Here is a 23292-nt window from a genome sequence, read left to right on the forward strand (position 1 = left end):
AATTCACAAACAAATGTAAAGATAACTAACTTAAACCCAGAATTACTGACAAGAAGTTAGCATTTTGCAGTCACTCAGTCTGGAAAGGATGACCAAGTAATTCTTAAAGCTTTAACACTCCAGCGAATCAAGAGCCATCATTGGAAAGCCTGACATAACCCTCGGCAGCTTTATCTGCTGATTAAGTTGCTGTCAGGTTTTGGATTTGTTTGTGCAGCTTTCAGAAAATATATGTACAAGTTCACTTCAAGGTGGGTGCGAATAAGTAAACGTGAGGTGGATGGACTAACATTAGACTGCATTATAGACAAATTAAAATAGCTCACGTTAGAGGCACGCGCAGCTGATCTTGCACATGCCAAAAAGGTTTGGTCACGCAACAAGGTCACTGGTCCATTTTTATTCTTTGCAGCTGGCTTTGTGGTTCAAGGGGTGTAGTGGCGTGGGGGTGCCAGCCGAATGGCAATTCACAGGCGCAATGTTTTTGGTGCACATACGAAATATGGAGCAACAGAAAAACGCTGCAGCGTTAATCATACTCTTAAATGGACAACCAACACCATTTTTTGTTCCTAACTGACATCAGAAAAACGTTTTATAGCATCTAAAATACCCAAAACACGGAGGCTGTTATTTTTAGTCAAATGAAAAACACCAATAAAAATGACTTAGTGTCCCAAAGCTACTTCAAAATGACCTCAGAAAGTTTCAGTTTCAGAAGGTCCCGCCCCCTTGTCTGTGACGTCACGGCAAGACATCTTGCCTTGCACGAGAAACAAAACAATGGCTTCAGATTCGGAGAAGATGCTTTCTTGTTACTCATCCAGTTATGAATATGATTCTCTGTGTCATTTTAAGGCATCTGGACTGCAATGTAGCGTCCCAGAAAATGCACAAGATGACGCCCAAGTTGTGCGCAATCTTGTGCATTTTCTGAGCGCTACATTGGAGTCCAGACGGCTCGAATTGATACGGAAGGACTACTTTAATCGATTGCCAACATTAATGCTTTCCTCTTCAGAACTATTTGAATCATATTCATAACTGGATAAGTAACAAGAAAGCATCTAATCACAATCTGAACTCTCTGAAGCCATGGTTTTGATTCTGGAGAAAGGCAGTATGTAACCAATAGTGACGTCATGAACAAGGGGGCGGGACTTTCTGAATCTTCTGAAAATGAGCTCTGAAGCTAATTTTGTGGCAGTTTTGGACACTAAGTCATTTTTATTGGTGTTTTGCATTTGACTAAAAATATCAGCCTGCGTGTTTTGGGTATTTTAGATGCTATAAAACATCGAAATGTCAGGAAACAAAAAATGGTGTTTGTTGTCCTTTCAATGGATAACAATCCACTTATGATGGACAGAAGCCAAAAATAAACAGATTACCCTCGTTGCCCACTGATTTGTTCAGTTGAACTACTTGTCCCCTTTGTGTACAAACATATGGCTTCGACCATTACACCGCGTTCTTGTTTCTGAAAGATATATTGAAGTGACTTTGCTTGGGCAAAACCAAAGCGTGGTGGGGACAACTTAAAGTGAACGCTCTACCTTGTGAGAGTTGCTCTTGGTCAATACCGGCAGAAACGGATGTGTCAATGAAATGTGAGATGGCATGCTTTGAAAACATGGCTCGCGAGTGGGTATTACATTTCTTCATATGTGTTTTGGTTGACTAATGAGAATCGCAGGACAAAAAAGAAGAGATCATTGTCATAATAACGCTTAATGGGGTTTCTGTCTTTCCAAAAGCAGTTTGTTGTATACCCTGCACAGGTTAAAACGAGGACTGGGAATATGCATGTCTAATGCAATCATTGAGTTGCAACGGAAACACCAGGTCAACACTCAAATACCCAGTGAATAAGTCTTACATAATACATACATGCATATACTGTATTGTATTGTATCAGGGTTACATAGATTGGATTGCTTGTATTAAAGTTGCATTTTCCGTGAGTGCCCCTCAAATAACATTTTTCTGTATGTGAAATACAGTGATACCTCGGTTTACGAACCCCCTGGGCTTACGAACTTTGCGGTTCACGAACGTTACATTTATGAAAATTTGACCTTGTCACCTTATCACAGAGAAAGCACCTACAAGGAATCATTCCTCGATGGTAAAAGAAGAAGGTTACATTCCTCATCAAGTGTTTAATGCTGATGAAACGGGCCACTCCATTCCATCAAGCCATCAGCGACCATCGCAAAGGTAAATAAAACAATTTTATTATACTGTAGTTTATTTCTTTAATTATAATACCATAGCACATTTGTTATACATAAAATAAGGTATGTTTTGTGTAGTTTTAAGGCTTAGAAAATTAGAAAGTAGAAAAGTATGTTTTTTGGGCACATGGGAACAAATTATTCCCATTTTAATGGTTTCCTATGGGAAATTACATTTTGGGATACACACTTTTCACCTTACACACTCTGTCTGGGAACCAATTGAGTTCTTAAGCCAAGGTACACTGTAAATTGTTTTCTTTCTATCTGAAAATAACACTGCATTAGGCTATACATATACAATACTTTGATTTTGTACATTTGAGCTTAAAGAACAACCGATGTCACTTTTTTGTTTCCTAACTGACATCAGAAAAACATTTTATAGCATCTAAAATACCCAAAACACGCAGTATGATATTTTTAGTCAAATTCAAAACACCAATAAATATGACTTCCACGTGTCTAAAAAGTACTTAAATTTGAAACCGGAAGTGGCCAGTTTCAGAAGGTCCCGCCCCCATGTTCGTGGTGTCATGGCAATACGTCTTGCCTGGCTCAAGACAATGGCTTCAGATCAGGATAATATGCTTTCTTGTTACTTATCCAGTTATGACTATGATTCAAATAGTTCTGAAGAAGAAAGCACACGTTTGCAATCGATTAAAGAATTTATTCCGTGGGAAATGTCACACTCAAAAAAGGCAGACAATGGCGACAAAGCCGTGTAAGGAATTAATCAGCCCGTTTCCACAGGCTGATTCATTCCTTACATGGAGCTTTGTCGCCCTTTTCTGCCTCTTTTTGGTCCTACACGATGTTTTTAGACCAAAGTAAAGCAAAATGCATTGACGTAATGGAAGGACAGCTACAATGTGTCATTTTTTTGGTCAGGGGCGTTCCTTCAGTGACGTAGGGTGAGGACTCGTCACCAACTCAAAAGCAAGACTTCTGGAAAAATGGTGACCAGCTCCGGTGAGGAATGAATCAGCTCGTTTCCACAGGCTGATACTATCTTTCCATGGAGTTTGCCTCCCTCTGCTGATGGCTTTTGGGTGTAAGACATGGTTTAAAAAAAACAGTACAGCAAAATACATTGACGTGATGGAAAGACGCTACAATGCGTCTTTTTTACGGTGAGGAGGCGGTCCTTTTCTGACGTCATGTACGGACAAAAACAAGACTTCCTGAATGTTCAGCGCGAGTCTTAAGACGTAAAATATAGCTATATGCGGCGGAATCTTATTCAAATACGCCCAGTAGAAGTCATTTGAAGCCATTTTAAAAATTATGGACACAACTTGTCCGGAGATGTCAGTTGTCCTTAAAGATACTGTTTGAAATTAGCTCTTTGACAAGTCACAGGGGACTTCAAGAAACTTTCTAGTAGATAACCCATAATAGATAACCCAAACGATGAACTTGAACTCGTCTAAAAAAAACAGTCAGTGTGCCAATGAGCCATGAGCGTTGACATGTTAACGGGTAGATGGTGGACAATGGAAAACCAGGATCAACCCCAAGAGGTGTTTTATTTCTGTTGTGGTAAAGCCCCCCTGGTCTTTCCGCCCATTAACAGCGCTCTACTGCGTGAGTGTTTCGCACACATTTGCCGCTAAAAATAGAAGTGTGAGCGGTGCAATGCAATTAAAAGTGCGAGTTCAAATTTAAAATAACATTTGGCCAGGACAAGAGGGTGACCTACAGGTAATTGGCTTACTATGCAGCATACTTCAGGTCCCCTTTCCAAGCTTTGTCTTTTTTTCGAAATACTAAAGCAAACGGCAGAGGAGTTTGAACGTTGGTCTGTGGCTTCATTAGTAACAAAATATTCATCTTACTGTTTTGCATAGTATGTCACTGCTCTTCTATCAAAAAATTGGTTGTGATTTTTTTTTAAACCGCAGTACGCTAACTGTGTGATCTTGGCTGAGGTTTCTCTGAAAAGAGCTCAGAGTTGTTTACTCAGAGTTGCTTACTGCCCCAGAAAGGCAATTACTTGGGCTTTGTTTTCCCCAAAGACAGCTACCACAGTCTTGGTCTGAGTTGTAAAGTGCCATAGTAATGTTGAGCTAGTTGATCTACAAAGTGGTCTAACTTGAAGGCAGTGTTCAGTTTCCATCCATCAATATAAATAAAACCTGTTTTAAAATTATGTTACAGATGTTGACCTATTACAGGTGGGTGCAAAATATATCCTGGCCGATAAAGAGGTTCATTGGACCGGTCAATCATAAATGGCTGGCATAGTTGCGGTCAATCATAAATGGCTGGCATAGTTGGTTTACTTTAATGTGACACTAGAGTTGTGCCACGCTGCTGCGTGTTAACAGCTCAAGACATAAACAACCAGGCGGTGACGGCAATGGAACCTTTGCCGTATCTGTTACTGTGTAAATAGGAGAGGCGGCACCACCAATGGTGTTGCCATAACCACGATATCGATCGCAAGAAACCTATATAAAATTTATACGGCAGATGGCGTAGCACTCCGCCTTCCTTTCCAAGTTCTGTGTAAACAAGGTAGTCAGTGTGTCTGGAGGTACTAGTTTACAGGATGCTGAATAATGCACTGTGAGACTAATAAAGGCATATCCAATCCAATCCAAAACAGTGTTTTTGTTTGTCTGCCCGGCAGTGCCGCTTTGGTGTGTTTTTTTTTAATAAAATATTAGTGTGGCTTTTTGGACTTTCAATGAGGACAATGAAGTGATTAAATTTGCACATCATATGCAGTAGAATGAATAAACTCTTCAGGACTGTGGGACAAAATGGAGTTTAATTATTCATTAATTTCAATACCCGACCTTTCAAAAGACACCAGACGCTCCCCAACAAATACATTTATTTACCATGCTGACAATTGGCCTTAATTTCAGCATTTTTCTTCCCTAGATGTCAAAGTCTGCAAAGGCCCGGTTTTCGGATGACTCATGAAGATTATCGGGAACGATTATCCTTTGGTGATGGGAGCTTTTGCTAATATTAAACCTGTTCAATAATCGTCCTGGCAAATCCTCATATGCGGGGTCAATACCCACTTGGGCCGAGTCACACAATCTGTGAATGCGAGGCAAACCGTCATGAGAGACAATCACAAAGCCTGGGCTGACTTAAACAGATGAGCAATGGCATCACCGTGTTCAAAGTCAATCATTCACCACAATATGGCAAGGGTTGGCATTCCCAATTATAAGGTAAACTTTAGCAGTGTTTGAAATAACGTCTGCCCGGTGGCCAGGGGCGTACAACTTTCAAAACGCCTCGGCCCCCAGGTGGCCGACAACTAAAAAAAAAAAAAAAAAAATCAAATCAAACGTTTGTTTTATTCCATAAAGCAAAAGCTACAAGCAAACCGCTATAAGTCACGCGGATTCCTCTTTCTCAGCGACTTTCAAAACTCTCAAGTACACTTTTCAGTCGCGGTGTAGTCTGAAGCACGAAACAGGCTGATTGGCAGCCAATCATAAGCCTGTTTCGTGCTTCGGACAATACCGCGACTGAAAAGTGTACTTGAGAGTTTTGAAAGCTGCTTAGAAAGAGGAGTCCACGGGCTTTGAGCAGACAACGCAGCGCAAACATTGCATTGTGCATCATGACGACAAACGACAACTGGAGCAAAATCTTCAGCAGGGGATATTTACCATAAATTAAGCAAGGGGGCATTTCTGGTAGGTACTTCCTTAATAGAAAAAAAAATCATTTATACTTCGCAACAATGTTTTTTTTGTTTTTTTTTTGCGATTAGTCATCTTATTGTGTTTCAAGTTGTGAAAAATGGGGCAGGAAATTTTTCAGAGTTGTCTGCCCGGGTGTCCGCTAACCTTTTGTCCTAAGTTTCAGACACTGACTTTAGTCATCCTTATTCAAAAGCTGGTCTTTCTTCTTTTTAATTTCCAGCAGTGTGAATGCTTTGTGCCTAACCTTCCTTAGATCAGAGTTATAGAGGTGCCATACGACTTGTTTTGAAAAATATGGCTACAATATCTTAACTACCGTAGCAAGATGCCTATGGCATTAACACCATTGAGCTTGACCAGATAATCCTTCTCTCAACTTGAGGGTAGGAATTGTATTGTTAACAAAATCTGATTTTACTCTGATTAGCGCACAAACCACAAAGATCAACAATCATGTGACATAAAGACAGACTTGAGTGAGTAGCTTCAGGGTCGTAGCAATTGTTTACTGCCAGCTCTCAAGCACTCTTCAAGGTGCAATCCAACTGAAATGACAACAGTGGCTGACACAAATAGGGCAAAGGCTATGATTGCAGACATTTCTTCAATGACATGCAATCAAAATGTGCATGACTTGTGGATATAATTAGTATCAGACCCATGCTACCAAAAATAAATCTAAAAAACCCTGCCAAATAATGCAAACTTTGTTCTTTTATTCAAGGGGGTGTTTTTTTAAATACACATTTATATATTTCCATGCCATAAACTACTATGGAGCATTTTCACCCGTTAGCAAAATCAATGAAATTTTACTTTGGAAGTACCTTGAAACACAGATGCGTTAAAATGTGTTTTTGAGCTCAAATATGATTTCCAAGTCCTCCTCCATGATTTTCTCCCTCCCAGAAGAAAATGCAATATTTGCATGCAAACCCAACATTTTCCCCCCATTCTGTGTCAATTGAGGGGCTTTGAACGAGTGATACTTGTGACCTGGCTGTCTCATGTTTGGGAAAACAGGACAAGCTATCTATTCCAGTAGTTCTTAACCTGGGTTCGATCGAACCCTTGGGGTTCAGTGAGTCGATCTCAGGGGTTCGGCAGAGCCTCCGGCGACACACTTCTGTGTGTCACATTTTATCCGGCCCCAAAGGTCATTTCGTCTGTTGTTATGTCAGTTTAGCAATGAGTAGAGCTCCGGACGAAACGGAGAAATACCATAGGAAATCATTGGGGCAGTATAGAGTCAGAAGCGTGCCAAATTGGAAAAATGAATACAGAGAGACAAGAGGAGAGGCCAGCTAGACTGCTGCTGCTTCCCCCATTCACAACGAATGAACAGGCCAGCCAGTAGCTACCAGTAATCAATGTGTGACTGTCGTCATAGTACGTCATTTTTACATTTTATCCATTAAAGATTGCTTCAAAAATCCTGAGTTCCTTCTCATTTTAGCGTACATGGCTGATATATTCGCAGCTCTCAATCATCTCAATCAGCAGATGGAGGGTGGTGGAGTCAATATCATGGAAGCGGAAGAACACCTGAAGGCCTTTCAAAAAGCTACCGTTATGGAAAGGACGAACAAAGAACAATAACTTTGCAAACTTCCCGCTTCTGGACGACTGTGTAAGTACCATCGAAGATGTGTCTGGGATCAGAGATATTTCTGCATTGACAAAACTGAAGCAAACAATTGCCACGCACCTAGATCAAAGAAGTACAGATGACGGCTGAAGACACCTTTTCATCGATGGACCACTCCTGTACGACTGAGAGCTTACACAGACCTAGATGAGCTTGCAAAGTCTTTCGACTGATATTTCTCTACCACAGTCATATCCGGCATGGGTGAGACAACCGTTCACGTTTGCTGTTGAAACAGCAGATGTCAATCATGAATTCCTCGACGAAATCATTGAAATTCAGCAGAGCCAGGTTCAACAGCAACTCTTCAAAACAACAACGTTGTCAATGTTTTGGTGTCAACAAATGAACAAGTATCCAGTTATTGCCTAGAATGCCCTGGATTTTTTTGATACCATTTGTTACAACATATCTTTGTGAGCAATCCTTTTCAAGGATGCTGGACGTAAAATCGAAGAAAAGGAACAGACTTTGCTGTGAAAATGACATAAGAGTGGCACTATGCCATAGTGAAGAAACGCATATCTAAACTGGTCTCTCAAAGGAAACAGCAGAAGTCACAACAAATTACATACAGTAAAGTCTCGTTATATCGATATCGGATATATCGATAGTCCCGGTTATATCGATACTATTTCTATGCACGCACGGAGAAAATTACATGCAAACAGGGTCGGATATATCGATAATCCCGGTTATATCGATATTTTTTCAGACTCCCTTGAATATCGATATAACGAGACTTTACTGTATGTAATTTGTTGTGAGTTTATGCATTGTGTTGGTTTTGTTCTTTGAACAAGGTGATGTTCGTGCACAGCTCATTTTGTGTCGCAGTGGAAAACATATCTGTCTTGAATTTGAAAAAAAAATCAGCTTTTATTTTTCATTCAAGAGGGGTATGGTGAATGCGCATAATGAAACTGGTGGGGTTAACTGGTGGGGTTCGGCACCGCCAACAAGGTTAAGAACAACTGATCAAGTCCAAAAAACAGAGTAGTCAAGTGCTGTTGTTTTAATATCCAGTTATTTTATTTCCTTACTAAGAGCAGTGATGTGTGCACTGTGAGGGCGATGTGCTAATCAGTCATCATAAGACTTTTACTGAGCGAGTTGCTTGTCCTGTAGCCACAAAGGGACATGAGTCTCCTTGTGCCGGTCCCAAGCCCGGATAAATACAGAGGGTTGTGTCAGGAAGGGCATCCGACGTAAAAGCTTGGCCAAAACAAACATGCGTATCATACCTCTGAAGATGGAGGTTACTGATTCGCTGTGGCGACCCCTTGAAGGGAAAAGCCGAAAGGAAAAGAAGAAGAAGACTAAAAGCAGTGATGGAACTGAAAGTTGTACATTACTCGACAACACAGAGTGACAAAAGAAAACACAAAACAAGACAAAAACAACAACAAAAAGCAAGGCTCATGAGAGCACTTGCTGTCAGCTGCCTACTCGGGCGCCATCTTGGACTCCTTTTGCTAAAAAAAGAAAGAGTGCCAACAACTACCGATAATGTTCTTCTCTCGGAGAAAGACTCCTTCAGTAGAAAAAGATGCTACAGCGCAGCGAAGTCAGGACGAATAGGCGCAGCAGCAAAATATTGTTTTACAACACCATTCTTTAAACTATTAAACAATAGGTTTTATTTTTTATTTCATTCTGCAGTATATACAGTTTTGCATTGTGTAAAAAAATAAAGATGACTACATTGTACTTTGCGGACTTCACCTATCATGGGCTATTTTTGGAACGTATCTCCCGCGTTAAACGAGGGTTCACTGTATATGGAGAAACAATTATGACACCCTGCACAGTGATGCAAAGATGCTGCTCGCTGAACTCCCTGGAGGAGGTGGGCATCAGACGCACGCAAGCTAAACTAAAAGATATGAGCCCCTCCCACCCCCTCCTGCCCACCCTGACAGCACTGGGTAGCTCCTTCAGCCAGAGACTGTTACACCCGCGCTGCAAGGAGAGGTACCGCCGCTTGTTCCTACCGACTGCTGTCAGGCTTCTCAATTCTCAATAATCATATGTGGAAAAAAAAACTGGACACTTGTACTGTAAATATGGGTTGAGGCAATACAGCTACATATATCAATATACCTTTCTTGATACTTGCACTATTGATGAAAAGGTTTCTTAAGCCATCATCTGTACTTCTTTAAATGTGTCGGACGTTTCGCTTCTTATCCAAGAAACTTTGTCAGCAGTTTAGGGCATATATATATATATATATATATATATATATATATATATATATATATATATATATATATATATATATATATATATATATATATATATATATATATATATATATACATACACACACACACACATACATACATACATACATACATACATACATACATGGCGGTGCCGGACTCTGCTATGATAGGTCCCTGCTCTCAGGTTGGGGGTAGCAGAGGAGTACTCCCTGCAGCTGCTCCACTGATAGTTCCTATCATTCTGACTACACTCCTGTACGACTGGGAGCTTACACAGACATTTACACATACGGTTTAGCACATCTACAGTTTACATTTCAATCTGTTGACATTTGTATTTTTTTATTTTACCATACTTAGAATATCCCGTTTTTCCTTTGTATCTTGTTTTTCCTGGGTTTTGTTTTCCTTTCACTAACACCCCATCCCCTTTCAAATTTCTGCTGTGGACTGCAAATTTCCCCATTGTGGGACGAACAAAGGTTTTCTGATTCTGATAAATGTGTTGCAATTAATGAAGCCTTAGGCAACACCCACCCCCACGTCATCTACAGCAGTTACCGTAATATTTTCTAGCAGCTAGACCACAAAGACAATTCCAGTTTCAATTGTTTCAAAATTCATGTTGAGTTATGACCTGTTTTACAGGATGCCTCACGTTGAACTTATGAAGAGCAACTGAATACAGCACAGAGTCTGGAGATGACCAGAGCAGCTTTGAGAGCATATTTTCACTCTGAAATTAAACACAGCAGCTGTCAGGACTTTTGTCCAGAGCATTCAAGGTGTTTGGGCTAGAATTAATGGCGGCATTTATGGGGCTGACATGTCAACACCTCTATTGGGTGTCAAGGTGCTGCCAGCTAGCCTTGGGGAGAGGCAGCACCATTGTGAAACCAGGGCACATGATATGCACAACTCAAATTCAAGTTAAACCTCACAAAAATAAAATAAAACATCTGAGATAGAGGCTTGTTGAGCCAACGAAAGAGCCATGCTATATCATTCTCCACACAACTCCAAATAACAGTGAACACTCGCCGATTTGCAAGCTAACCAAGTCTTTTTTTTGGTAGTATGCAACAAATGTACTGATCTGGGTTTGTGCTTTCTATGTCCAAAGACTCTACTCCTTGTAAGATGCCATGTGAGTGGAGGAGTAGTGAAAGTATGGTGGAAGACCCCAGTAGAGGTCAGACAAGCTGGCAAAACAAATACACTACTAGCACATTCTATATTACTAGTCATGATTTATTTTCCCCTTACACCAGAAGAGGATGTAAGTGCTTCCAGAATTGCAACAATTGTACAATTAATTTATAAAAACCATGAACAATAACATGAGTGGATGCTTTTCTTCTTTAAAAACAAACAACATGGTGTGATTCTCAAGGATAGTGAAGATTGCCCTGCCTGCTGTACAAAAAAAGTAACAGGACAGAAATAAAGAAGAGTGGATTTTTCAGAAGCTGTTGAGGCTCCAGAGGCATCAGGCACATCTGATTGCAGTATGAGGGCCTGTCTGACATTGAGACAACGAGCTTTTGGAAGAAAAAAAAAAAAAAATTATATATATATATAGTCAAGTGGTTAGCACACCGGCTTCACAGTGCAGAGGTCGCCGGTTCGCGTCCCGGTCCGGCCTCCCTGTGTGGAGTTTGCATGTTCTCCCCGGACCCGCGTGGGTTTTCTCCGGGTACTCCGGTTTCCTCCCACACTCCAAAAACATGCATGGCAGGCAGATTGACTACTCCAAATTGTCCCTAGGTGTGAGTGTGAGAGTGACTGTTGTACGTCTTTGTGTGCCCTGCGATTGGCTGGCAACCAATTCAGGGTGTTCCCCGCCTCGTGCCCGAAGACAGCTGAGATAGGCTCCAGCAACCCCCGCGACCCTAATGAGGAATAAGCGGTACGGAAAATGAGATGATATATATATATATATATATATATATATATATATATATATATATATATATATATATATATATATATATATATATATATATATATATATATATATTTATATATATATATATACAGTAAAGTCTCGTTATATCGATACTCAAGGGAGTCCGAAAAAATATCGATATAACCGGGACTATCGATATATCCGATCCTGCGCCGAACTGCATTAAACAAAAGCCGCCAAAAGAGGGCAGCCAAGCGCCATATAAGAAACGGAGCTGGCCATGAGCTCCCTTTTTTGTTCCCCCAATGTTGCCTCAAAATGGCACATATAATTCTTTAATGATTGTAAACATGTATGCTTTAATCTTCAGAACTACAGTGTATTTGAAACATATTCATAACTGGATGTGTAACAAGAAAGCATATTATCCGAATCTGAAGCCATTGTTTGGATTCACAAGCAATGCAAGACGTCTTGGCGTGAAGTCATTTTTATTTGCATTTGAATAAAAAGTGACATCGGCTGTCCTTTAATACACAGTATGGAATGTTAATAATTTTCAAAATCATCGCGCTTCAGCAGACAAAACAAGAAACATTGTTGCAAAAAACGATTGCATTCATATACAGTACAGTGGGCATGTACATAACACAACAGGGAAACTGCAACGCTTACATCTTACTGTATTATGTATACAATTTAAAAAAGTCATCAATCTTCTTCTGCTTCCCATTTTTACCTTTTAACACAAACACTTCAATCTCGTCTGCTACACACGAGCTAGCGTCTGAAAATGAAAATGGCTCTGCTACACGAGTGCTGGGCACGTAACCAAGTCACCTGACCAAGTCGACCAATGGCGCGACTGATGGCGTGACACGTAACCAAGACACGTGACCAAGTTGACCAATGGCGCGACCGATGGCGTGTCACGTGACAAAGTCACACGGCCAAGTCGACCAATAGCGCGACCGATGGCGGCTCATGTGACCAAGTCGACCAATGGCGCGACCGATGGCGGCTCACGTAACAAGACACGTGACCAAGTTGACCAATGGCGCGACGGATATATCGATGTAAACAACAAAAATGGCCGGCGGGGGATGAAAAGGAGCACCGTAATAACCGGATTATCGTAACAACCGGGTATCGTACTAAACGGTACTAATTATACATAAAAAGACTAGAAATGTGCAAGGGGAACGAAAATAATATCGTAATAAGCGGTACTATCGATATAACCGATATCGATATAACGAGACTTTACTGTGTATATATATATATATATATATATATCTCATACATTTTAATACATTTCTAGTCTTTTTATGTATAATTAGTACCGTTTAGTACGATACCCGGTTATTGCGATAATCCGGTTATTACGGTGTTCCTTTTCATCCCCCGCCGGCCATTTTGCTGTTTATATCGATACATCGGTCGCGCCATTGGTCGGCTTGGTCACGTGTCTTGGTCACGTGACACGCCATCGGTCGACTTGGTCACATGTCTTGGTTATGTGACACGCCATCGGTCGCGACATTGGTCGACTTGGTCACATGACACGCCATCGGTCGCGCCATTGGTCGACTTGGTCACGTGAGTTTGTTACGTGACCAGCACCCGTGTAGCAGAGCCATTTCCATACGCTAGCTCGTGTGTAGCAGACGAGATTGAAGTGTTTGTGTTAAAAGGTAAAAATGGGAAGGAGAAGAAGATTGATGACTTTTTTAAATTGCATACATAATACAGTAAGATGTAAGCGTTGCAGTTTCCCTGTTGTGTTATGTACATGCCCACTGTACTGTATATGAATGCAATCGTTTTTTGCAACAATGTTTCTTGTTTTGTCTGCTGAAGCATGATGATTTTGAAAATTACAGTAAAGTCTCGTTATATCGATATTCAAGGGAATCCGAAAAAATATCGATATAATATATCCGACCCTGTCTGCATGTAATTTTCTCCGTGCGTGCATAGAAATAGTATCGATATAACCGGGACTATCGATATATCCGATATCGATATAACGAGACTTTACTGTATTAACATTCCATACTGTGTCTTAAAGGACAACCGATGTCACTTTTTATTCAAATGCAAAACACCTATAAAAATGACTTCACGCCAAGACGTCTTGCATTGATTGTGAATCCAAACAATGGCTTTAGATTCGGATAATATGCTTTCTTATTACACATCCAGTTATGAATGATTCAAATAGACTGTAGTTCTGAAGATGAAAGCATACATGTTTGCAATCATTAAAGAATTATATGTGCCATTTTGAGGCAACATTGGGGGAACATCTCCCCCCCCCCCCCCCAAAAAAAAAAAAAGAGGCACAAAATGGGAGCTCATGGCCAACTCCGTTTCTTATACGGCGCTTGGCTGCCCTCTTTTGGCGGCCTTTGTTAATGCAGTTCGGCGCAGGATCGGATATATCGATAGTCCGGTGATATCGACATTTTTTCCGACTTCCGAGAATATCAATATAACAAGACTTTACTGTGTGTGTGTGTGTGTATATATATATATTGTGATGTCACAAGAGGCTGTGTCCTGGAGGGCAAATACATCCCCCTAAGATGGCTCCACCCAGAGAGAGTCTTGGCCCCATCTGGTGGAAGGCAGCAATTAAAACCACACACCTGCAGCTGATCAGGGCTTGATTGGCAAGCAAGGCTCTTAAGGCAGAGAGCCTCTGAGTGTGGAGCTTGGGGAAAGACAAGCTTGATTGCTGTGCTCTGTGAAGTTGATTGCTGCGTGGAACTCATTGCCAGTTGGGACCACACGACTGACACTGGATTTGAACCTAGCTAAGGTGGCTAGGCTACATGAGGAGGACGTCAAGAGGGGTGAGGCCTAGAGACTCTTGGAAAAGAACTCCGCCTTCAGTTTTACCTCAGAAGAGACGTTAATTGGATTTAAGTATCAGAAGAGACTTAATTTTGATAAGTATTGGAAGAGACACTATTCAAACCTTTGTTGCTTGTGAATTCCCCCTGGAACCCTTGATTAAAACCCTTTTGTTTGTATCCAAACCTGTCGTCCATTGCACTTCTTGTCCTGTCCCGATGAGAGCTAGCCTCTCATGATATCACAATATATATACAGTAAAGTCTCGTTATATCGATATTCTAGGGAGTCCGAAAAATATCGATATAACCGGGACTATCGATATATCCGACCTTGCGCGCATGTAATTTTCTCCGTGCGTGCATAGAAATAGTATCGTAATAAGCGGGACTATCGATATAACCGATATCGATATAACGAGACTTTACTGTATAGTACCATATTTGCTTTCTCGTTTAATTGTGCACAGTCTCGTGGTATTTTACTCCCGTGTAAACAGAAGCAACCGACATCGACCAAAACACACGAAAGCAGGGACATTGTCATTAAACTCTTGAACTACAGTAAAGTCTCGTTATATCGATATTCAAGGGAGTCCGAAAAAATATCGATATAACCGGGACTATCGATATATCCGACCCCGTTTGCATGTAATTTTCTCCGTGCATGCATAGAAATAGTATCGATATAACCGGGACTATCGATATATCCGATATCGATATAACGAGACTTTACTGTATTTTCCCACTCGGCTGTTCACAAAGAGGTAAACATCGACCCATCCTTGCTTGTGAATTACTTGATCATGACTGACACACCCACACGCGCACGCACGCACACACACACATATATATGCGCTATCTACAATATTAACACATTAAACATGCAAGTACCAAAAATGCAACAATGTTTAGCGCAAGTTTACTGGCGAAAACCGTGGTAAGGGAGCTGCCATATTTGTTTTCTCGTTTCATTGCGCACAGTCTCGTGGTATTTTACTCCTGTGTAAACAGAAGCAACCAACATCGACCAAAACACACGAAAGCATACTGACTCAAGCACTATGCATTCTGATCATCCAATCACCCTTCAAAACAAATGTTTTAGCGGTTGTATACGGAAATAAATGAACTTTTATATGAAAATAGAAAATGTCACTTTCTTCTTCTTCTTTTCCTTTCGGCTTTTTCCTTCAGGGATCGCCACAGCCTCCATCTAACCCGATTTTGTGCATCCTCTTCTCACACACCAGCTACCTTCATGTCCTCTTTGACCACATCCATAAACCTCCTCTTCGGTCTTCCTCTCGGTCTCCTGCCTGGCAGTTCAAGGCTCAGCATCCTTCTCCCGATATAGTCACTCTCTCTCCTCTGGACATGTCCAAACCATCTCAGTCTGGCCTCTCTGACTTTCTCTCCAAAGCCTCTAATATGAGTTGTCCCTCTAATTTACTAATTCCTGATCCTATCCAACCGGGTCACTCCCAAAGAAAACCTCAACATCTTCAGCTCTGCTACCTCCAGCTCTGCTACCCCCAGCTCTGCTTCCTGTCTTTTCTTCAGTGGCACTGTCTCCAGTCGAAACATCATGGCTGGTCTCACCACTGTTTTATACTTTTCCTTTCATCCTAGCTGAAACCCTTCTATCACACATCACACCTGACATTTTTCTCCAGCCGCTCCAGCCTGCCTGGACACGCTTCTTCACCTCTTTTCCACACTCTCCATTGCTCTGGACAGTCGAGCCCAAGTACTTAAAATACTCCACCTTCTTTATCTCTTCCCCCTGTACCATCTTGTTGAATAACCTAGTTAAGAACACCACTGCCACCTCTCCAAGACACTTCCATATCTCGATTGGTAAATCATCAGGCCCGAGTGCCTTTCCTCCCTTCATCCTCTTCAGAGCCCTCCTCACTTCATCCTTGCTAATGTTTGCTACGTCTTGGTCCACAACAGTCACGTCTTCAACTCTTTGTTCCTTCTCATTTTCCTCATTCATCAATTCTTCAAAGTACTCTTTCAATCTTGCCATCACACTACTAGCACCTGTTAATACATTGCCATCTCTATCCTTAATCACCCAAACCTGCGGCAGGTCCTTACCATCACTTTGGCGGAAAGAAATAGCAGAATTCCGCTAAATAGCGGATTCTGGGATCTCAGAGTACAGGAAGTAGTTCTGGCTTGCCATCCTCATTTGGGCCAAATGTATTTCTTTTTTGTGGTATTTACACATTATATTCCTGGGCAAATGACAGATTATTTAGACTGGAATATTTGTTTGTATAGGTCTGTACATTTCGCCGGCCACTTGCCAGTAATATACAAACAAAGGTGACCATTCATGTTAAAGCGAAGAGAAACGGCTAAAAAACATACTTTTGCTTTGATGTGAATGACAGAGAAAAATGTTTTTGGAGAGGAACAGGCGGGTATATACTAATCTGAGGCTCAGCTGGGATCAAGCCTTTTCCATTACTGGTCCCACTCTCTGGAATGACCTTCCACTGAATATTCGGCATTCGACCCAGCATGATTCCGGCTTGAGCTTATCCATAACTTTATCCATTCGTGCGCATGTCAACTGGTTATTCTGAATTGTTTTCAGAAATTATGATTTTGACCTAAATTCAAATGTGTAAACATAATTACTGGTAGAGAGCAGCAAAGTAGCAGCTCTCAGTTTTTAAAAAAAAGTTAGTAACCCATGTTGCGCATTGTTGTTTGTTTCATTGTTTTAATGATCAGTTTCAATTGGCAGCGGTACTTGACGGCAATGTACTATTTGAAAGTGCGATTGAATATGCTTAGTCTGTTCAAATGTGGTCTGCAGGAGGGAAAAAGTAGGAAAAACATATATATATATATATATATATATATATATATATATATATATATATATATATATATATATATATATATATATATATATATATATCTCGCAGATTAGTACCATCACTGGTGGGCAGGTCCGTAATGTATCCACCCGCGATAAAAGGGGTTTCAGTGCACTCCAGACTGCGTCTTCTTCTCTTCTCAGAGAATGCGGTGTTAGCGTAATGCTAATGATCAGTACGGGCGCCAATAGCCACGACGTCTGTTTCCTCCCCTGGATATAATCTGGAGAGAGCTCTGTTTCAGGTAGATAAGCGACCTGGGGTGTCGTTATCGGAACTACAAGGTGTTAGAATGAGACAAAGCCCGGGGAGCATATCCGGTTCCTCCGCGCACGTGACCAGAGGAAGCTCAAGCAGGCAGGTAGCCGTCAGCGAACGAGCCAATTGGCGGCTAACTAAATCGGCTAGCTCGGCTAAATGGCTAACGGTGAGAAAAGCTAACCTTGGCTAGCTAGCAGATTAACGGGAGCGAGCTAACGGCAGGGGGGGGGCGTCATTATTACCGTATTGGAACCGGGGCAAAAACTCTTAGCGTCTAGTTCATTCGCCTTTGACTCACCTTTAGAGTAAAGAGATTTGGGGGAATTGAGGTCGAGGTCCGAGCTGAGGAGGGAGAAAAAATCAGAGGGCATCGCAGGGCTTCATCGAGGGGAGGGGAAGCGGACACTCCGGTAGAAACCAATTCGTTTTTCCTCGGCCAGTCAGTTGTGCATCCCCGGATGATGCGGAATACGGCATGGAGACAATACGAATGTATTGGACAAAATATAGTGTCCCAGGAAGTTTGAATTAAAAAAAACTCAAAACCCCGTTAACTAGCACATCGCATCACGTTGTGATCTCGTGTCTGTTGAGGAGAGACACACAAACGCACGCTCACTACAGCAGATGTCGGCCCACGTCCAGGGCCCGCCCACTTAGTTGCGCATGCTCAATGGAGACGACAAATTTCCAAGGAGATAGTAAACCCTTTTAAGAATTTTACTACGATTTATGTTTGCTGTCGTTGCTTTATGGCTATATATGACACGTTTCAGAATTTACTTGTTATACGTACTTTATATTAATCTTAACACTTACAAATTATTCATTTCCCAAGCACTCATCGGCCAAAAATATAATGATTGCCAATTAAAACAAATTCCTTTTGTGTTCTACATACTTGGCAATAAAGCTGATTCTGAATTACTACATGTACGTACATACAATTATGAACGACAGATATTTTTCCAAATGCATGCGCAATCTGTCTGACATTAGTATATAGATTATGAATACATGATCCATGTTTCAGAGAAAAGGCCAGCTGTTTTTCTTCCAATTCTGTTTTATACCTGTCCTATATCGGTAACCCTGAAACCGGTAGTTACCATCCCCGTGTACAGTAAGACATTGAAAGAGTGGCAACACCCCGGATGACTTCATAGGGAGGTGTTCAAGATTTATAAAAAATAAATAACACCCCTTGACAGCCTGTCGTATTTAATTTTCACACAGCAGGTACATGCGAGTCAAATACAATAAACCCGTGGACTTCTCTTAAGTGGGACTGTCTGTTGTATTGCTGCTTCATTAACGTTAGCTTTTAGTTTTCTTCTGTATCGTTGTTTGTCTTGTTGCCTCTTTCAAAAAGATATCCACCCCATCATTTATTTGCTTGATTCTTTGCTTGCATTAAAAACATGTCATGTCATTCTTATGTTAATGTACTATTTCATGATTTTGGAATTCTATGAACCTTGAACCAGATGATACAAGTTTAAGTGTAGTACAGTATATATAACAAGATTCTGATCATTCCCATAATTTTTCCATCACTAAATAAATGAACCAATAATCTAATGTAAAATGCTTTCAATGCACATGTATGTAAGTATATCTGTGCCACCAAATATTGTTCATAATAGACCAAGAAAAATACGTATTTCATGAGATGGATGAATAAAGCTGAATTAATCAATTTAATTTGCCAATTTTATGGGAAACAGTTTTAATACGACAGAACTCCTGTGACGACTGAAGTATGAGACACTCAAAAACAATATTGTAATCATATTCTGGTCATCATAATGGATGGATGAATATCATTATCTGATCTATAGGCTACTATATGTCTTATTCTAACACACTTAAAATCGCCACATTTGGAAAAATATGTTGTCAGCTAATAAAATATGGTCATGTAAATGATTAAACTGCATGTCATTGAACATGCAATTATCATCCTACTGACGGTGCACGACCGTTTCACGAAAATTAAGGTCACAAATATCCAGATTCGTTAAACGTCTCTGATAGACTCAATATCCCATCAGCCACCATCCCACACGTCATCGTGTTTTTGCGGAAGTACCGGAGTGTACCGTGCTGCCAGCCGAGTTTGTGTAGAAAACGCTTAGTGTCGTTGTGTACGTAGTTTTGATGAAATCATTCCATTGCGTTTCTGTTCCAAATTTCACAGCCTAAGACGCTTATCGAATGGCAGCCCTGAAGTACGCCGGTATGGACGATACTGACAGTGAGGACGAGTTACCTCCTGGATGGGAGGAAAGATCGACCAAAGATGGATGGGTCTACTATGCAAAGTGAGTGCACTTTGTCAACCATGATAAACAGTCATTGGCATATGTTAGTTTGCCTTTTAAAAGTGTGTATTTGCAAGTATTACACGGAAACGAGCCTGCACAACTGTGTGACGCATAATTTATATTAACCATAGTATTTTATCTTCTTCTTTTCCTTTCGGCTTTTCCCTTAAGGGGTCGCCACAGCGAATCAATGTCCTCCATCTATCCCGGTTTTGTGCATCCTCTTCTCTCACACCAGCTACCTTCATGTCCTCTTTGACCACATCCATAAATCTCCTCTTCGGTCTTCCTCTCGGTCTCCTGCCTGGCAGTTCAAGGCTCAGCATCCTTCTCCCGATATAGTCACTCTCTCTCCTCTGGACATGTCCAAACCATCTCAGTCTGGCCTCTCTGACTTTCTCTCCAAAGCCTCTAATATGAGTTGTCCCTCTAATGTCCTGATTCTATCCAACCTGGTCACTCCCAAAGAAAACCTCAACATCTTCAGCTCTGCTACCTCCAGCTCTGCTTCCTGTCTTTTCTTCAGTGGCACTGTCTCCAGCCCAAACATCGTGGCTGGTCTCACCACTGTTTTATACACTTTTCCTTTCATCCTAGCTGAAAGCCTTCTATCACACATCACACCTGACATTTTTCTCCAGCCGCTCCAGCCTGCCTGGACACGCTTCTTCACCTCTTTTCCACACTCTCCATTGCTCTGGACAGTTGACCCCAAGTACTTAAAATCCTCCACCTTCTTTATCTCTTCACCCTGTAGCATCACTCTTGCACTTGGATCCGTCTCATTCACACACACATATATTCCGTCTTGCTGCGACTGATCTTCATTCCTCTCCTTTCCAGGGCATATCTCCACATCTCTAGTTTCTCCGCCACCTGTTTCCTGTTCTCGCTACAGATCACAATGTCATCTGCAAACATCATGGTCCAAGGAGATTCTTGTCTCACATCGTCTGTCAACCTGTCCATCACCATAGCAAACAAGAAGGGGCTCAGAGCTGACCCCTGGTGGAGTCCCACCTCCACCTTGAATTCCTCAGTCACACCGACAGCACATCTCACAACTGTCTTACAGTCATGATACATGTCTTGTACCGCTCTGACATACTTTTCCGTCACTCCAGACGTCCTCATGCAATGCCACAGCTCTTCTCTGGGCACCCTGTCGTACGCTTTTCCAGATCTACAATGCAATTCCTTCTGACCTTCTCTGTACTTCTCTATCAGCATTCTTAAAGCAAACACTGCATCTGTTGTACTGTTTTTTGGCATGAAGCCATACTGCTGCTCACAAATGTTCACTTCTGCTCTTAGTCTCGCTTCAACTACTCTTTCCCAGAGTTTCATTGTATGGCTCATTAAATTTATTCCTCTGTAGTTAGTACAACTCTGCACATCTCCCTTGTTCTTATAAATGGGCACGAGTACACTTCGTCTCCATTCTTCAGGCATCTGGTCACCATCTAAAATCTTGTTGAATAACCCGGTCAGGAACACCACTGCCACCTCTCCAAGACACTTCCATACCTCGATTGGTAAATCATCAGGCCCAAGTGCCTTTCCCCCCTTCATCCTCTTCATCGCCCTCCTCACTTCATCCTTGCTAATGTTTGCTACGTCTTGGTCCACAACAGTCACGTCTTCTACTCTTTGTTCCTTCTCATTTTCCTCATTCATCAATTCTTCAAAGTACTCTTTCCATCTTGCCATCACACTACTGGCACCTGTTAATACATTGCCATGTCTATCCTTAATCACCCGAAACTGCTGCAAGTCCTTACCATCTTTGTCTCTCTGTCTCGCCAGTCTGTAAAGATCAGTCTCACCTTCCTTGCTTTCCAGCCGAGCATACAAGTCATCATAGGCCTCTTGTTTGGCCTTTGCCACCTTTACTTTAACCGTGCGCTGCATCTCCTTGTACTGCTGTCTACTCTCGTCCGTCCTCTCAGTGTCCCACTTCTTCTTTGCTAACCTCTTTCTCTGTATACACTCCTGCACCTCCCCATTCCACCACCAAGTCTCCTTATCTACCTTTCTTCCACTCGATACACCAAGTACTTTCCGACCTGTGTCTCTGATTATGTTCGCTGTAGTTTGCCAGTCATCTGTAAGGACCTCTTGCCCACCCAGTGCTTGTCTTACCTCCTTCCTAAATGTCATGCAACACTCTTCCTTTTTCAACATCCACCATTTTGTCCTCACTTCAGCCTTTGGGTTCTTCATCTTCCTCACTGCCAGCGTCATCCTACACACCATCAACCTATGCTGTCTGGCTACACTCTCACCAACCACTACTTTGCAGTCACTGATTTCCTTTAGATGGCGTCGTTGACACAAAATGTAGTCTACCTGTGTACTTCTGCCTCCACTCTTGTAGGTCACCTGATGTTCCTGTCTCTTCTGAAAGAAAGTATTCACAATAGCCATTTCCATTCTCTTAGCAAAGTCAACCACCATCTGTCCTTCGGCGTTCCTCATCATTGAACATCACACCTTCAATTTCTAGCTTCAGACTCATCATTCTATCTGACTCTCTTTTTACTTCTAAGACATTCCTAACAAACTCCTCTTTTAAGATAACCCCAACTCCATTTCTCTTTCTGTCTTCACCATAATAGAACAACTTAAACCCTGACCCTAAGCTTCTAGCCTTACTCCCTTTCCACCTGGTCTCCTGGACACACAGTATGTCTACCTTCCTTCTCTGCATCATGTCAACCAGCTCTCTACCTTTACCTGTCATTGTTCCTACATTCAAAGTTCCTACTCTTAGTTCTATACTCTTGGTGTTCCATTTCTCTCTTTTCCTCCGGGCACACCTCCCTCCTCTCCTTCTTCGACCATAGTATTTTATCTAATCGATATAATTGCTCTGCGTTCAAGAGTTATTGCAATAAAATAGGCAAGTGCAATGACGTAACATAACATTTCCTATGTTTTTGTGCGTGTGTCTCTGTGTGTTATAAGCCACGACGAGATGAGGACACAGTGGGAACATCCTAAGACCGGAAAGAAAAAGCGTTGTGCTGGAGGTTTGATTTTTCTACTCCCACCCCCAAGAGTTTTCACGTTTATGTTCTTGTATATAATATCCCACAAAAAGTATGTCGTGTATGTTCTTATGTCACACAGATTTGCCATATGGCTGGGAGCAAAACACCAATGAGCACGGTCAAATAGTTTATGTCGAGTAAGTGTATTTTCAACATCGTGAAGTGTGTGTGTCGTGTGATTGTAATGTATT

At 41.5% G+C, this 23292-nt stretch overlaps 2 protein-coding genes across 5 annotated transcripts in view; one reads left to right on the forward strand and one right to left on the reverse strand.

The window, feature by feature from the left end:
• The window catches only part of LOC148897986 (nuclear factor of activated T-cells 5-like), a 42561-nt gene extending 24212 nt beyond the window's left edge, over window positions 1-18349 (reverse strand). The window contains exon 1 of the mRNA XM_088996685.1: window positions 18020-18349. Within this exon, the coding sequence (XP_088852811.1) occupies window positions 18020-18092 (73 nt within the window). The 5' untranslated portion in view covers window positions 18093-18349. The remainder of the gene's footprint in view (window positions 1-18019) is intronic.
• Window positions 17600-23292, forward strand: part of wwox (WW domain containing oxidoreductase) — a 202486-nt gene continuing 196793 nt past the window's right edge. Inside the window, exons 1-4 of one of the 4 annotated variants that reach the window (XM_088996689.1) lie at window positions 17600-17704; window positions 19922-20045; window positions 23016-23080; window positions 23181-23238. In XM_088996689.1, coding sequence (XP_088852815.1) covers window positions 19939-20045; window positions 23016-23080; window positions 23181-23238 — 230 coding nt within the window. In that variant the 5' untranslated portion in view covers window positions 17600-17704; window positions 19922-19938. Of the gene's footprint in view, window positions 17705-17738; window positions 17822-17868; window positions 17888-19818; window positions 20046-23015; window positions 23081-23180; window positions 23239-23292 lie in introns of those variants that run through there. The other 3 variants (XM_088996692.1, XM_088996691.1, XM_088996688.1) reach the window with 3 other exon arrangements.

The sequence above is a fragment of the Hippocampus bargibanti genome, linkage group LG05, assembly GCF_051943395.1.
Source record: "Hippocampus bargibanti isolate YZ-2025 linkage group LG05, ASM5194339v1, whole genome shotgun sequence".
Lineage (NCBI taxonomy): Eukaryota > Metazoa > Chordata > Actinopteri > Syngnathiformes > Syngnathidae > Hippocampus > Hippocampus bargibanti.